The 18,002-nt window shown below is 38.8% G+C and overlaps 1 protein-coding gene across 1 annotated transcript in view; it reads right to left on the bottom strand.

The window, feature by feature from the left end:
• LOC124605736 (neurexin-4-like) overlaps window positions 1–18,002 on the bottom strand; it is a 567,593-nt gene that overhangs the window by 245,992 nt on the left and 303,599 nt on the right. Inside the window, exons 13-15 of the mRNA XM_047137616.1 lie at window positions 12,782–12,886; window positions 12,565–12,697; window positions 5,407–5,637 (exon numbers count right to left, since the gene is read on the bottom strand). Of these exons, the coding sequence (XP_046993572.1) occupies window positions 5,407–5,637; window positions 12,565–12,697; window positions 12,782–12,886 (469 nt within the window). The remainder of the gene's footprint in view (window positions 1–5,406; window positions 5,638–12,564; window positions 12,698–12,781; window positions 12,887–18,002) is intronic.

Genomic DNA, 18,002 nt, shown 5'->3' on the forward strand with positions numbered 1-18,002 from the left:
AATGTCAGAACTCCAATCATCACCCACAACAAAAAAGAGGTGTAATCAAAAGTTTAGTGGACAGGGCAAAACGGATTTGTACTCCGGAACATCTTTTACGGAACTGAATCATCTGAAACAGGCCTTCGGAAAGAATGGGTACTCAAACAAAGAAATTAATAGAGTTTTAAGACCTAATTACAGCAGGCCAAAGGACAAGAATGGTACACAGCAATGGAAGAACACGGTGTCTTTACCTTTCATTAGTAAGGTTACAGATCAAATCGGCAAAATTTTGCTGAAACATAAAGTGAAACCGGTATTCAAACCTACCAGAAAAATAGGTCAAGTACTTCATTCTGTTAAAGATAGAAGGCCACCATTATCATCTAGCGGTGTGTGTAAAATTCCGTGTACTCGTGGCAAGGTCTACATTGGTACTATGAAAAGAAGTGTGAATACGAGGGTAAAGGAGCATAAAAGTCTTTGCCAACTGGGAAAAATAGATAAATCGGCCATTGCGGAACATGCACTCAGTCAGGTGACCATGTAGTTAAGTTTTCTGAAACTACAGTTTTAAGTGCTACCACGAACTATTATCCACGACTGTATAGGGAGGCTATTGAAATTTATAAACATGAAGATAATTTAATAGAAAAGAAGAGGCCTTGAAATTAAGTGAGATATGGACAGTGGCGTTACAGAGTCGATAAGTATTTTTTATCTATGGCGGACTATTGTCGATAGTTACATTTTATCTTTGACTAGTTTTCTCTCTGCTGCTATGTGCAAGCTAGACCACTCCCACTTTCCTCAGTATTTAGGCCGCTCTCCGACGCCCGACTCGTCAGTCCGCAGGACTTAGGAGGACCAGCCATACCTCTAAGGATGTCCAACGTAGTATTGGACAAAATGTTAGGAATAGAAGAATTCCATGGACCACGGCCACATAACCCAGAAGAATTATCAACAAAAGTAATGTTATGTTTCTTCAACAGGTGGCAGCAGTGGCAAGGAAGTAACTGCAACAAGGCGGATGTGCATTTGAGCTTTGAAGCGCAGAAGCAGATAATTAAGTGGTACTGGAAGTTTGAGAATGTAGCTGCGGTTCGAAGACAGTGGAGAAGTTAGTATGGTATAGAACCACTTTCAAGGTTAACAATTACATGTCTATGAGACAAATTCAAAATTAATGGATCAATGTGTGATGTGCATAAAGGTCGATCAGGGCGACCTCGTACAGCTACAAGTGATGATTCCACAACTGCGGTCTTGGAACTGTTTCAGCATTCACCTCAAATATCTTCAAGGCAAGCAGCACGTGAGAGTAATGTCAGTGCTAGTAGTGTGCTATGCATTCTGAGGAAAGGCAAGCTTTGTGTGTACAATCTAAGGCTGGTGCAACAGCTAAGTGATGATGATCCAGATTGAAGGTTAGAATTTTGTGAATGGGTCCAGGAGATGGTGAGATGTGAACTGAGTTTTATGGGTAGCATAATTTGGTCGGATGAAGCCCAATTAAAACTCAATGGAACTGTCAATAGGCACAATTGTGTGTACTGGGCTGAAGATAATCCTCACATTACAGTTGGAAAGACTGTGAATTTGCCTGGCGTAAATGTGTGGTGTGGTTTGTCTGCAAGGGGACTCATTGGGCCTTTCCACTTTGAAGGTACTGTTATTGGAGAAACGTACCTAACAATGCTTGCTGACTCCATATTCGCTGCCATTTGTGCATTATACGGTAATGATGAGTTTTATTTCCAACAAGATGACGCCCCGCCACACTATCATAGGAATGTACGAGCATACCTGGATCACAATGTGCCAGGCCAGTGGATAGGATACAGGGGACCAATTGAGTTTCCTGCATGCTCTCCAGACCTCATGCCACTGGATTTCTTCTTATGAGGCACAGTAAAAGATGAGGTGTACAAACCTAAACCACGTAACCTGGACACATTTCGGAATGAGATTCAGGCGGTGTGCGCAGAAATCATTGGACACTTTGGCACGATGTCTGGAATCAGTGGTGACTCGTACTCAGAAATGTATTGATGCTGAAGGCCACCAGTTTGAACATTAATCACATTTGCAATTTACATTTATTTTTCCAATTGGACTTTAAGCTTTCCATTTCCAGAAATTTAACATTGTAGAATGGGAAATAAATTTTCTATGACGCTTCAAAGTGTGTATACATTTTTATGACACACCCTGTATATGGATTGGAATGGTATATGTTGTGATTATTGTCTATCACAAGCCTACAGCATTCAGTTCTTTCTTGTGGTAATGAGAAGTGTTGGGCAAAAAGAAAATGCTTTAAGGAATAAAGATAGCAACTTACTGAATATCAGAGACATCAACTCATTGAAAGGCACATAAGCAAGACTAAGAACTTTGATAGCTTTCAGATGAATATCTTTTTGAGCTACAGACAACATATACACACTCAAATTCAGCTCTCTCTCTCTCTCTCTCTCTCTCTCTCACACACACACACACACACACACACACACACAAAACTTTTATGACTACATTATGCCCACTGACTACTTAGTGAAGGCACTGCAGAGCATTTGAGGTGAGCGACTGTGTCGGATGGAATGGGTGATGGGAGAAAGGAAATGGGGAATGGGAAAGAGAGTTGGAGAAGAGTGGCTGATGACTAGGAGAGAGAGGCACCAGGTGCCTGATATAGGAATGTGGGAGGGACGGATGGGATAGGAATGTGGCGCAGGCACCAGCACTACTGAACATGTATGGTACATGATGATGAGGAGGACTGAGGTGGAGACGGAGCAGATGAAGGAGAGACTGCAGGGAAGAGGGTGTGGGTGCTGGGTAGGTAAAGTTATGGTGTTGGGGCAGAGGTGGGTGTGGTGTGTGGCAGGGGGCTATCAGAGACTGTGGCCAGGAGGATTTTGGGATTGAAGGATGTGATGCAAGGACAACTCCCATCTACTGGCATTGGGGATTTTCGATTAAGACAGCAAAGGATCTGAGAAGCCACTGAAATCAAGCACACTATGCCCAGCAGCACGTTTCACCAATGAATGGTCAACTGTGGTCTTGCTCATGGTTTTTATGATTGCCATTCAGTCAGATGGATAGCTGGATGGTGATCATTCCCATGAAGAAGCTGTGCAAAAATTGCAGCAGAGCTGATATATTACATGACTGGTTTCAAAAGTGGTACTGCCTCTGACAGGATAGGATAAGCCTGTGAGTGAACTGGGGTAGGATGTGCTGGGTGGAAGTATGACAGGTCTTGCACCTGGGTCTTTCACAAGAGTATGACCCACATGGCAAGGAGTTGTGTGTGGGTGGAGCATAAGGATGGAGTAGGATATTAGGGTGGGCAGTAGGATTTTGGTGGAAGGATTATGGATAAGGTGATCCTTATTTTCAGGCATGATGACAAACAGTCTGTTCTTGACAAAGGCTGTGATTCAGTTATGTGACTCAAGAAAGATATTGGCTGATGACGTAGGTGTTAGTTCTTGGGGAGGGTGGCTTAGGAAAACTGTCTATACATTAAGTTTGGGAAATTGTGCATGTCTGTAAAGGCCTTAGTAAGATCTTCAGCATATTGAGCAAGAGATTTCTCAGTATTGCAAATGTAGGTCTACAAGTGTCCAGACTATGTGGGAGTGATTTTTTTGTGCGAAAAGGATGAAAGCTACTAAGATGCAGGTACTAGTTACTGTTAATGGGCTTCATAAGGACAAAAGCATGGATGGAGCCATCCGAGATGTGGGAATCACCTTCTAAGAATGTGGCACATTGGGCTGAGGAGGTCCAGGTGAAAAGGATGAGAAAGAAGATGTTGAGGCTGTAGAGGAATGAGAATAGAGTATCTTGGCTCTCACTCCAGATCATGAAGATATCATCAGTGGATCTGAACCAGACAAGGAGTCTGGGGTTTTAGGTGGTTAGGTAGGTTTCCTCTAGCCAGCCCACAAACAGGTTGGCATAAGATGCTATACAGATGCCCATTGCCATGCTGTAGATTTTTTGTGTATATGTGTATCTTCCCCTCAATGGAGGAGTAGTTATCTGTGAGGATGTAGCTAACTATATGCTTACAGAATGAGGCAGTGGTTTGAACAGAAGGAGAGGATGTCTTCACTAGTGGCAAGATCATGGGAATGGGGGATGCTGGTATATGGGGAGGTGGTGTAAACAGTGACAAGCAGATCATGCGGTCAGGATGCTTCATATTCAGTGAAGGAGGCAGTTTGTGTCTTTAAAATGGGAGGATACACTGTATGCTATTGGTTAGAGGTGTTGACTGATAAGAGCTGAAATTCTTTTGGTGTAAGCATAGTAACCAGCTACAATGGAGTGTTCAAGATAGTTAGGCTTATGGATTTTGGGAAGGATTTAAAGGGGGGTTTGCAGAAGGTTATCGAGATGAGAAGGGACATGAACTCAGAGAAGAGATTTGGGGTGGGATTAAGGATTTGAGTAGGGATAGCAAGGAATGCTCGACATCTGGATGAAATCACTGTGTTAGTCTTTGTAGGTGGAGGAGTCAGACTGCTGACAGATGTCTTATGCCAGGTAATCACTGTCATTCATCATGACAATTATGGAAGTTTTATCTGTAGGAGGGCTCTTGATGGCTGTCCTTTCCTCCACTGCAAGATTTGTAGTTCTGGGAAGGGACCTGGGAAAGGAGGATGAGGCCAAGTTGGAGGTAAGGAATTCCTGGAAGGTAACACGGAGTTGATTAAGTGGTAGTGGCAGATGGGCAAGGCTGGATGGGGAATGAACTGGTAGAAGCAAGGTTCAGTGGTGGGATTTGGTTGGAAGGATTGGTGGGAAAAGTGTTTCCACTACAGAAGGTGTACAGATTTTTCTACATATGAGTGTGTAAATGGTGTACATTACTTTCTCTGCCAGTCTGAAAATCAATTAAAGCAAAGTTTTCCTTAGTCAACTGCTATTCATTTTTCTGCCACTGTATGTCATCATACACTTCTGAATATAATAGCAATAATCAACCAACAGAAATATAGGTCTTTTCTATTCTTAAAATGTCTCATTATTATCATTAAAAAAATGGTTCAAATGGCTCTGAGCACTATGCAACTTAATTTCTGAGGTCATCAGTCGCCTAGAACATAGAACTAATTAAACCTAACTAACCTAAGGACATCACACACATCCATGCCCGAGGCAGGATTCAAACCTGCGACCGTAGCGGTCGCTTGGTTCCAGACTGTAGCGCCTAGAACCGCACGGCCACTCCGGCCGGCTATTATCATCTCCACATATGTATATTAGTTTGCAATGTTACATGTAATTAGAAAATACTACATAAATCTGAAAGATAATAAAATAATAATCTACAGAAATTTTAAGATGATTGTGTCAACATAATTCTAGGAAATACAGAAGTATCCATCAATTTTTTACCAAAATGACAGTTTTTCCCAATGTATCCTGTATCACTGCAGTCGCACAGAATGTGATCATCTTTAACAGAGCATCGTCCTCCATGTTCACAAGCATTTGGTCTCTTGCATGGATCAACTAATTGACAATTATCTATAGAAACATCTCCCACTGCATGTTTTGAGCGGACAACATAGCGTGGTTCAATTGATTCCCCATTCACCATCATAAGTCGCACACATCCAACCAAGCCTGGTGGAAGATAGATAGTGCATTACAATTGGATGAATAATAGAATATACATATACACACTTTATTGTGCAGCATGTTATTATATACATGAGCATAATGTACTTCACCAACTATTTGTCCATATATACATGTAATTCAAAAGAAAGTACTGGTATTTTATTTACATTTTGCAACATCAAAAATATATTCAATCATGTATCTTGGCCACAGAAGTAATTCTCCTAAACACATTTAGTTAATATTTCAGCATCACTGAAATGCAGTGGCTTCTGTCACTCTACAAGGGCTGCTTGTATGTGGAAAAATATTAAGGATATGGTAGCAAATAAGAATAACTAACACTGCTTACTTTTCTTTACTTGACATTGTCTTACAAGATATATGATTCTCATAATATAGGTAATGTATCGAGACAGACTTTTGTAAGAAGTCCAAATAAAACCTCTTCTAGAACCCCAAATGTTTTAAACATTTCAAAAAGTTTTGTACATTGGTTCACAGTTCAGACATCACTGCCCAAATAACACTTTGCTTTGGTATTACTTCAAATTTAAATGATATTATCCATTAAGAACAACCATGTTTACCAGAGACACACTATTTCTTATAAAAGACAACATTTTATTTCAATGGAATGGAAATCTAGTATAATGTGTGCATGCTGTTTAGAGATCTCTCACATTGTACAGTATACCTCGGGGAGCTAAAAGGTAAAAGTGTCGTGCACACTTTTTCTATGAAAAAATTGTCATACTACTTTTCTTTAAGGATCTCATAATGTTACTGGTACATATTGACATGTCACCACTATTTACTGTTTGCTAGTTAGTAGAGTATCAGCAAAATACTTTTAACTAGATCCGCTAGTATCTATTTGCAATGTGGTGAACACTGTTTTTGTGTTATTGAGCCTGAAGACTGATTTGGTGCCACTGTGCAAGTTAATGTATCCTGTGCGAGACTCTTCACCTCTGCATAAGACCTGCTACCTATACCATTTTGAAACTGCTTACTGTAGTCAGGCCTTTGTCTTCATCTATAATTTTCATCAATTATACTTCATTCCATTACAAAATTGGTGATTCTTTGATGCCTCAATGTGTCCTACCAATCAATTCCTTCTTTTAGTCAGTTTCTGCCATAAACTTCTTTTATCTGCAGTTTTATTCAGTACCTCCCCATTAGTTATTCAAAATGTTTATTACACATACAGACATATATCACCAGTTTGCATATAATATCCTCTTTACTACAGCCATTCCGACTCATTTTCCTGTCCAAAAAATGAAATGCATCTACTACTTTTAGAGTCTCATTTCCTAATTTAATTCCCTCAATGTCAACTAATTTAACTCAACCATATTCAATTACACTTGTTTCACTTTTATTAATATACATCAAATAACCACTTTTCAAGAGACTGACCACCTTAATCAACTCATCTTCCAATTTCTTTTAAGCCTTTGATAGAATTACAGTATCATCTGCAAATCTCAAGAGTTTTAATTTCTTCTGCTTAAATTTAACTGGCTTTCCATTTGAAAGATAGAGAGTATAGGTTACAACCTAGTCTTCTCAGTTATTGCTTCCCTTAGATGTCCTATGATTCTTATAACTGCAGTTTTGTTTCAAGTTGTAAATGGCCCTTTCTTCACTGTATTTTATCTCAGCTATCTTCAAAATTTTAAAGAAAGTACTCCAATCAACAATGTCAGATCTACAAATGCTTTAAAAGTAAGTTTGCCTTTCTTCAGGCCGTCTTCTAAGGTAAATAATAGGGTCCCTTGTTTGTTCCTATATTTTTTTGAAACCCAAACTAATCTTCAGTAATACTAACATGTACCAGCACCTGCCTTCCTTGGAATAGGAAGTCATCTCCTTCTTGAAGTCTGAAGGTACTTTGCTGTCTCATACATCTTGCATACCAGGTGGAATAGTTTTGTCATGGCTTATTCTCCCAACTTAGGTTTTCCAGAACACTGTCAAATTCTTCTTGCAGTATCATACCTCCCCTCTCATATTCTTCTACTTCCTCTTCACTTTCTGTAACGTAGGCTTCTAGTTCATTTTCCCTGTCCAGTAGTTCATTTGCCCTGTACATGTTGTTCTATCTTTCAGCCTTTCATTCTTTGCTTAGTACTGGCTTACCATCTGAGTTCTTAATAATTATACAAGTGCTTCTCTTTCCTTCAAATGTCTCTTTAATTTTTTCATAAGTGACATATATCTTAGCCACAGACAAGCATGATTTTACAGCTTTGGAAAATCCAGGATGAATTAATGACAGTATTATAAAAGGATAGATTCTAAAGTAATTGGATAGATAAAAAATCTATTCATGAAGCAGCACATAAAAAAAGGTTTTAGATATGCAAGCTTTTGGAGCCAGTGGCTCCTTCATCCAGCAGAATGGTTGAAGGGAAGGGAAGAGAGGTGAAGGAAAAGGACTGGAGAGGTTTAGGAAAAGGGGTAGAGTTTGGAAAAGTCACCCAGAACTCTGGGTCAGGGGAACCTTACTTGTTGGGATGAAAAGGAAAGACTGATTCTTGTCCTTTCCCTTCAACCCTTCTGCCAGAAGAGGGAACCACTGGCTCTGAAAGCTTGTATACCTAAAACCTATTGTTATATATGTGTTCTCCTGCCACTGCTTGCTGAGTAGGTTTTTATCTATCCAATTACTTTCTATTGTCAAAAAGATAAGTTACTACTCACCGTATAGGGAAATGCTGAGTCACAGATAGATCCAACAAAGAGGCAATTTTTTGTTGTGCGTACCTGCAACTCAACATTTCCACTACAAGGCGAATAGCGGTCTATTCTTGTTACAATATGGCCATTTTACAGTTTTGCATTTCTCCTCTATCCATAATTGCTTTGCCATTTTGCACTTTCTATCTGTCTCATTTTTAGATATGTTTATTGCCCTTTGCATGCATCATCATTTCCTGCAATTTTATACTTTCCCCTTTCATGAATTAAATTCAGTGCCCCATGTGTTATCCAAGAATTTCTATTGGGCCTTGTCTTTTGCCTGATGCTTGGTTTCCTTAACTATTTCATCTTTAAAATCTACCCTTTTGACTTTTATTGTTTTCCTTTCATGTGTTTCAGTCAACCATCTAATGTTTCCATTGAAACTCTCAGCAGTATTTGGTTCTTTCACTTTTCTGGATTTGATTCCTATGTTTTCCTACCTTTCTGTAATTTCCTGAATTTTAATCTTAAATTAATAAGCAATACATTAGGGTGAGAGCCAACATCTGCCCCTGAAAATGTTGTGCAATTTAAGACTGGTTTTGAAATCTCTATCTTACAATCATATAATCTATTTGAATCCTTCCATTGCCTCTAGGTCTCTTCCATGAATACAGTCTTCTTTCATGATTGTTAAATTAAATATTAGCATTGATTAAATTATGCTTTATCAAAAATTCTACCAGGCAACTTCCCTTTTCATTCCTTTCACCAGTCCACATTTTCTGCTATTTTTCCCTCTTTTTCTTATTCATTATTAAATTCTTGCATTATCCATATTTAATTTTGTGTTTATAAACCTTTACTGACCTGGTCAGAAGTCCTGTTCTTTCTGACATCACATTTCCATAACTGCCACTATATTTAACATCAATTTATCCATCTCTGTCTTCTAAATCTCCAAGCTACACACCCACTGAAGGTATCAAACATCCAACCCTCCAGCCTGTAGAACACCAGTTTGGTTTTCCTGATGGAAACATCATCCTGAGTCGTCCCAGCCTGGAGATCTGAACTGAGAATTTTTCCATCTGGAATATTTTACCCATGTTGATGCCATTATCATTAAGACATACAATAATGTTGCATGTCATTCAGATTAGTCACTCATCCAGACTGTCGCCCTTGCAGGTGTTTAAAAAGCTTCTGCACTTCTCCAGGTACCATATGTTAGTCCAGCCTTTCCACAGATAGCTTTCTTAAATGGTTGCACCTATTGTATATCCACATATATCACTGATGTGCACAAGCCTCCCTGCCACAGCAAGGTCTCAGGCAAGCATATGATGACTAGTTGTTACACCACCAACAGTTTGTCTGTTAAGCTCCACTGACAGAAGCAGATCAGATTTTTTAATGCTTAATAGCAAATGACAGTGCCTACAGAACACATATTACATACTGGCAATATTAAGAAAAAGAAAGATTGCTACTTACCATATAGAGGAATCAGTGAGCTGTAGATAGACATGACAAAAAGACTGCTCCACATGGGAGCTGTTGGCCAAAAGGCCTTCTAAATTAGACAACACACACACATTCATGCAAGCACAACTCACACACACATGACCACTGCCTCTGGCCACTGAGGCTGGCATTGGTGGCCAGAGATAGTGGTCATGTGTGTGTGTGAATTATACTTTAAGTGTGTGTTTGTTTTTTGTCTACTTTAGAGGAAGACCTTCGGGTCAAAAATTCACATGCTTAGCAATCTTTTTGTTGTGCCTGTTTGCAGCTCAAGATCTTCACCATGTGGTGAGTACCAATCTACCCTTTTCATAATATTGTCATTATTCCATTCTGGATTTCCTTTTGTTTTATATTAGATATTGTATTTAAAAACAATTTATTGATACAGTTATTCCATCAGCAAGTTCTGTGATGGCCAACGGCCTTGCCACAGTGGTAACACCGGTTCCCTTCAGATCACCAAAGTTAAGTGGTGTCAGGCTTGGCTAGCACTTGGATGGGTGACCATCTGGGTCAGCTGAGCACTATTGGCAAGTGAGGTGCACTCAGCCATTGTGAAGCTAACTGAGGAGCTACTTGATAAAGAAGTAGTGGCTCCAGTTACAAAAACTGATGACAACCAAGAGAGTGATGTGCTGACTACATACTGTATCCAGTGATGCCTATCAGCTGATAATGACACAACAGTCAGTCAGTAGCACTGCACCTTTCGAGTCCTGCTTAGATGGAATTTAAAGTTTAGAGAGCTTAGATTAGATTAGATTAGATTAATACTAGTTCCATGGATCATGAATACGATATTTCGTAATGATGTGGAACGAGTCGAATTTTCCAATACATGACATAATTAGGTTAATTTAACAACATACTTAAGTTAATATAACAACTTTATTTTTTGTGTTTTTTGTTTTTCTTTATTTTTTTATTTTTTTATTTTTATATATATATATATATATATATATATATATATATATATATATATATATATATTTTTTTTTTTTTTTTTTTCTTAATTTATATCTAAAAATTCCTCTATGGAGTAGAAGGAGTTGTCATTCAGAAATTCTTTTAATTTCTTCTTAAATACTTGTTGGTTATCTGTCAGACTTTTGATACTATTTGGTAAGTGACCAAAGACTTTAGTGCCAGTATAATTCACCCCTTTCTGTGCCAAAGTTAGATTTAATCTTGAATAGTGAAGATCATCCTTTCTCCTAGTATTGTAGTTATGCACACTGCTATTACTTTTGAATTGGGTTTGGTTGTTAATAACAAATTTCATAAGAGAGTATATATACTGAGAAGCTACTGTGAATACCCCTAGATCCTTAAATAAATGTCTGCAGGATGATCTTGGGTGGACTCCAGCTATTATTCTGATTACACGCTTTTGTGCAATAAATACTTTATTCCTCAGTGATGAATTACCCCAAAATATGATGCCATATGAAAGCAATGAGTGAAAATAGGCGTAGTAAGCTAATTTACTAAGATGTTTATCACCAAAATTTGCAATGACCCTTATTGCATAAGTAGCTGAACTCAAACGTTTCAGCAGATCATCAATGTGTTTCTTCCAATTTAATCTCTCATCACTGGACATACCTAAAAATTTGGAATATTCTACCTTAGCTATATGCTTCTGATTAAGGTCTATATTTATTAATGGCGTCATACCATTCACTGTACGGAACTGTGTCTTATCAAAATTCAGTGAGAGTCCGTTTACAAGAAACCACTTAGTAATTTTCTGAAAGACAGTATTGACGATTTCATCAGTTAATTCTTGTTTCTCAGGTGTGATTACTATACTTGTATCATCAGCGAAGAGAACTAACTTTGCCTCTTCATGAATGTAGAATGGCAAGTCATTAATATATAATAAGAACAACAAAGGACCCAAGACTGACCCTTGTGGAACCCCATTCTTGATAGTTCCCCAGTTTGAGGAATGTGCTGATCTTTGCATGTTACGAGAACTACTTATTTCAACTTTCTGCACTCTTCCAGTTAGGTACGAATTAAACCATTTGTGCACTGTCCCACTCATGCCACAATACTTGAGCTTGTCTAGCAGAATTTCATGATTTACACAATCAAAAGCCTTTGAGAGATCACAAAAAATCCCAATGGGTGGTGTTCGGTTATTCAGATCATTCAAAATTTGACTGGTGAAAGCATATATGGCATTTTCTGTTGAAAAACCTTTCTGGAAACCAAACTGACATTTTGTTAGTACTTCATTTTTACAGATATGTGAAGCTACTCTTGAATACATTACTTTCTCAAAAAATTTATGATGCTGCTATACACAGGCCAAAATTGTAAATGTTAATTCATGTGTCCACCTCAGAAGAACAGCAGTTTATCTGTATGTAACTGTGTTTTGTTGCAAACTAAAATGCCACGACAACAACAAATTTTTTAGTCAATGCCTGGTTTTAGTTTACAGTGTCTCCAGACAATATTAATGAAAGCACATCATTTCTGTTCTTGCAGACAACATAAGTACCCACCTGACTGCTTCCCAAGTCATGCTATTTATACAATAGTGATTTTGTTTGGAAATCTATTTCTTTGCAGATATTTGATTGACAGACATTTAATGACTAAAGTTAACCTGCAATTATGTTAGCAACAAATTTAAAACTCAGTGAACAAAATATTTTAGATTTACAGAAAAAGATGATCCGAGCTACTTACCCTGATTAAGTTTTATTCCAGTTCCTATTGTTAAGTTCTTCTCAAATCTAAAACTCATTTTTATCAGCTGATATGAGTTATGTAGGTAATCAACAGTGAGGTTTAAGTAACCTTTCTTATAATTTATATCAACCTATAAATAAAAGAAATATGTGAGAAACTTTTCAAAAATATTTTTGTAATTATTAAAATACAGCAATAATACATTATTACTCACATGATGCCAGTTTACATGGGCAACATATTTGACTGCTGATTGGTGTGTAAAATTTCTGGACAGGTCCCTTAGTACAAATCGAACATCATCATTTACCAGTTTAAGCTGATACAAGAAAGAAAACAATGTGATTATTTCTAATATTATTAGTGAAGTATGTTGATTCACATGTTTTATGAGCTCATTCTTCTTCAGTGTGGCTAGAAACATATTTCTTATCTATTTCTTTTAATTACTACTAATATAAGGTAAATATATAGAGTTGTAACATGCCTGTCAACCCCACTTACCAACAATAAATGAAATTTTAAAGACTCATTTTCATATACAAATAGCATAACATAAACAAACTGTAACTACAGAGGAAAATTACTTATTTTCATTCATTCTGTAGATGAAGTTTCCAGTAAAAAAGATAATTTATTGACATTCTGAATTCCACAACAAAAAAACACTTTGTGCAGGAATGTGATTCTTACCAGCAAGTGCAAATGACTAGTTCAGTGCCAAGGGACAAGAAGAAGGCTCATGTATAGGTGTAAAGTCAAGGATGGGTCAATAAAAAATATTGTGTGTTAAAGTCACACAATAGAAGTCAATTTGAAAATACAGAGGGATGGCAGCACAGTAAGGGAGCAAAAGATTTCTCCAGAAAATATAATTTATGTTAAAGCCATTTGCGCCTCTGTTGGCAGACATCATATTTAAATAAAACTGCTGTATGATTTCGTAAATTACTGGATTATGAGTTTTAACAGTCACGGGAAAAAGCAAGAGATCAACTGTTATTACAAAACAGAAAAAAATCCCTTAAAACATCATTTTTTCAAGAGATTTGGATAAATATAACATTAAAACATATATATGTAAGCATCTACAACAGGCAAGATGTAAAAATGTACTGAAATAAGATGACTATTACATGGTCTCCAGAAATTATGTCACTCAAAATAGTGATAGGTTTCAATCAAGTTCTACAACATACACCGAAGTGGCAAAGAAACTGGTAGAGGCATGCTTATTCAAATACAGAGATATGTAGACAGACGGAATATAACAATGCAGTTGGCAATGCCTATATAAGACAACAAGTGCCTGTCATAGTTGTTAGATTGGTTACTGCTGCTGCAATGGCTGATTATCAAGATTTAAGTGAGCTTAAATGTGCTGTTGTAGTTGGTGCTCGAGCAATGGACACAGCATCTCTGAGGTAGTGATGAATTGGGAATTTTCCTGCATGACCAATTCACGAATATTCCGCAAATATCAGGAATCTGGTAAAACATCAAATCTCCAACACTGCTGCAGCCGGCAAAAGATCCTGCAAGAACGGGACCAATGAAAATTGAGAAGAATTGTTCAGTGTGACAGAAAAGCAACCCTTCTGCAAATTGATGCAGATTTCAATGCTGGGCCACCAGCAAGTGTCAATATGGGCTTTTGGAGCTGAAGGTCCACTTGTGTACCCTTGATGACTGCCCGACACAAACCTTTATGCCACGCCTGTGCTCATCAACACTGACACTGGACTGTTGATGACTGGAAACATGTTGCCTGGTCAGGAAAGTCTTGTTTCAAATTGTATCAAGCAGATGGACATGTACAGGTATGGAGACAACCTCATGAATCCATGGACCCTGCATGTCAGCATGAGACTGTTTAAGTTGATGGAAGCTCTGTAATGGCGTGGGGAGTGTGCAGTTGGAGTGATATGGGACCCCTGACACATCTAGATATGATTCTGACAGCTGACACACATGTAAGCACCCTGTCTGATCACCTGCATCCATTCATGTCCACTGTGCATTCCAACAGATGTGGCCAATTCGAGCAGGACAATGCAACACCACAAACGACCAGAACTGCTACAGAGTGGCTCCAGGGACACTCTTCTGAGTTTAAGCACTTTCAGTGACCACTAAACTCCCCAGACATGAACATTATTGAGCATATCTGGGATGTTTTGCAATGTGCTGTTCAGAAGAGATCTCCGTGAGTCCATGCCACATTGTGTTGCTGCACTTCTGTGTGTTCATGAGGGGGGGAGGGGGGGCGCTACATGATATTAAGCAGGTGTACCAGTGTCTTTGGCTCTTCAGTGTATTTGAAATGAAGGCATGCAATCTGCTTAATCAAGATTTACATATGGTAATGGAAAGTCATGGTAAAATGTAAGTAACTTTTGAATAAAGCTCACTGACAGGCACATGAATACTTTGCAACCTTTTGGATGAATCCTTCACAGGTGAGGGATTGTGTCAAGTGGAGTAAAGTGGATGAAAAAGGAGGCTGGGAATAGAAGGGAGGCATGGATAAAGTTGGCTGACATCTAGGATCCCCTGTAGTAGCAGATGCACAGCACAGGAATGCAGGGGATAGAGGCAGAGGTGCGTGGGAGAAGAATGTGGTAGGATCATCATTAACTGTGAGTATGTGCAATGTACGCTGACAATAATGTGGAGGAGTAGACTGGAAGGGGGATGACAGAGCACAGGAAAAGCAGATCGCTGGGAAGAGGTTGTGGGTGCAGGATGAGTGAAATTAAGAGTTCTGCAGCAGGGTGGATGCAGGCATGGGGCAGGGACTTGCAAATATCTAGGCCATGAGGATTATGGGAATGATGGATCTGTTGCACAGACAACTTCCAGGAATGTTGTTCAGAGAAGCTGTTGATAGGGAAAATGATCCAAATGAAACTGTTTGTAAAGTGGCTATTGATTGTGCTCAGCAGCATGTTTTACCACTGGGTGGTCAACTCTGCTCTTGGCTACAGTTTGCTGACACTCATCCCTATGTGTGAACAGCTGGTTGGTTGTCGTAACTCCATAAAATGCTGTGCAGAAATAACTTCAGAGCTGGTGTATGACATGACTGCTTTCACAGATGGCCCTGCCTTTGATGGGACACAATAACCAAGTGATGGGCTTTCAGTTACAAGAAGGCCTGACTTTACTGACAGTGTCAGTATAGAGACAGGGGAATGATTAGGATGTCATCATAGCTGTGATGGTTACATAAGTTAATAAATCCAACAAAAAACCAGAAGAGTATTTTTGACAAAATGAACAAATATGCAGTTTTAGAATCCCACTAAGACAATGAATGGACTTGTTCCAATGTGATGGACACAGGGGAATCATGGGCAAAGTTTAAAGTGACTATAAATTGTGCTCTTGACAAGTAGTGCTGAGTAAGTGGGATAAGGATGAAAAAGGCCGACTGTGGTTTAATAACAAAATTTGGAAAGTGCTGATGAAGCAGAGACTGCTGCACTCTCAGTTCAAAGAAGAATGTGCAAATGGAGCAGGCAATAGTATAAATTCATGCATCTGCAAAAAGATCAACATGTGAAGCACACAATAACTTTCACCAAAGTACCTTAGTGTAACATGTTATCAAGAACGTGAGAAAATTCTGGTCCTCTGTAAAATCACCCAAGGGGGTCAAGGTCTTGCATCCAGTCACTCATCAACTGGTCTGCAAAATGAAAGCTGAAGTTTTAAATTTCACATTGAAGAAATCATTCATGCAGGAGGATCATTCAAACCTGACATAGTTTGACTGATGCACAGACACCTTTATGCAGAACATAGTAATAGATATCCCTGGGTTACAGAAACAACTGAAAGAGCTGAAAAAAATAAATTACCAGATCAGGGTGAATCTTTTTTGTGAATTCTGGATAAAGGGCAATAGCCGTATTCCATATTACTTGATTTCAGGAAATCATTTGACGTGATACCACACTGCAGACTATTAACGAAGTTCCCGGCATGCAGATTATGTTGCATATATGTGAGTGGCTCAAAGAGTTCTCAAGTAATGACCTAGTATTTTGTCTTCAATGGTGAGTGTTCATCAAAGACAGGGGTGCTCCAGAGAAGTGTGATAAGACTGTCCTTGTCCTCTGTATTCATAAATGATCTGATGGGCAGGGTGAGCAGCAAGTCTACAGCTGTTTGCTAATGATGCTGTGGTATGTGGGAAGGTGTCATTTTTGAGTGACAGCAGGAGAATACAAGATGACTTAGACAAGATTTCTAGTTGCTGTGATGAATGGCAACCTACTCTAAATGTAGAAAAATGTAGTTAATGCAGATGAGCAGGAAAAACAATCCCAATGTGGTTGAATACTACATTAGTAGCATGCTGCTTTAACACCGTCACATTGATTAAATATCTAGGCATAATGTTGTGAAGTGATGTGAAATGGAACAAGCATGTACGGACAGTAATAGGGAAGGCGAATGACTGATTTTGGTTTACTGGACGAATTTTAGCAAAGTGTGATTTATCTGTGAAGGAGGCAAGCTATAGAACTCTAGCATCATCCATTCTTGAGCACTGCTTAAGAGCCTGGGATGTACATTTCGGCTAACAACCATGAAGATAAGGTAAGACAAGAGAAATTAGGGCTTGCATGGAAGCATATAAACAGTCATTTTTCCTTCACTCCATATGCGAGTGGAATGGGAAAGGAAATGAGTAGTAGTGGTACAAGGTACTCTCTGCCATGCACCACATTGTGGCTTGTGAAGTATGTATATAGATGTAGATGTAGAAGGGACTAGAGAAAGGCGTCCTGGGTGGGTGTATCGGACAGTTTCACATCTGAGTATTCCACAGAGGTATGACCCACATGACAAGGGCTTGTAGGCGGGTTTTGGCATAAGGATGTACCAGGATATTGTGTTGGCAGAGAAGTACCATTTTGGTAGAGGTGGGAATGATTGTGGATAAGATATTTCTCATTTCCGGGTATGAAGATAAATAGTCGAACCCCTGGCGAAGGATACTGTTCAGATGGTCCAGGCCAGGATGACATTGAGTGATGAGAGGAGTGTTCCTTTGTAGCTAGTTCTCGAGGGTGGTGGGAGGATTATGGGTGTGAGAGGATATGACATGAGAAATCTGTCTATGGACTAAGTCTGGGGGACAGTGCTTGTCAGTGAAAGCCTTAGTGAGACCTTGAGCATACTGGGCAAGGGAATTCTCATCACTGGAGATGCACCACCCGCACAAACCCTCACACGAGTCAAGCTGCAGAAGTACAGTCCCTACAGTGTATTCAACGAGTGCAATGTAGACATACAGGTGTAAGTGTGTTGAAGGGTATGTGTGTGTGTGTATGTGTTAACTTACTCCTAAATTATTTACAAAAATCACTTATGATTAAAAGACAAATGTATTAGAGTGAAATTGATCCTCTAATTTAATACAA

The sequence above is a fragment of the Schistocerca americana genome, chromosome 3 (assembly GCF_021461395.2).
Source record: "Schistocerca americana isolate TAMUIC-IGC-003095 chromosome 3, iqSchAmer2.1, whole genome shotgun sequence".
NCBI classification, from domain to species: domain Eukaryota; kingdom Metazoa; phylum Arthropoda; class Insecta; order Orthoptera; family Acrididae; genus Schistocerca; species Schistocerca americana.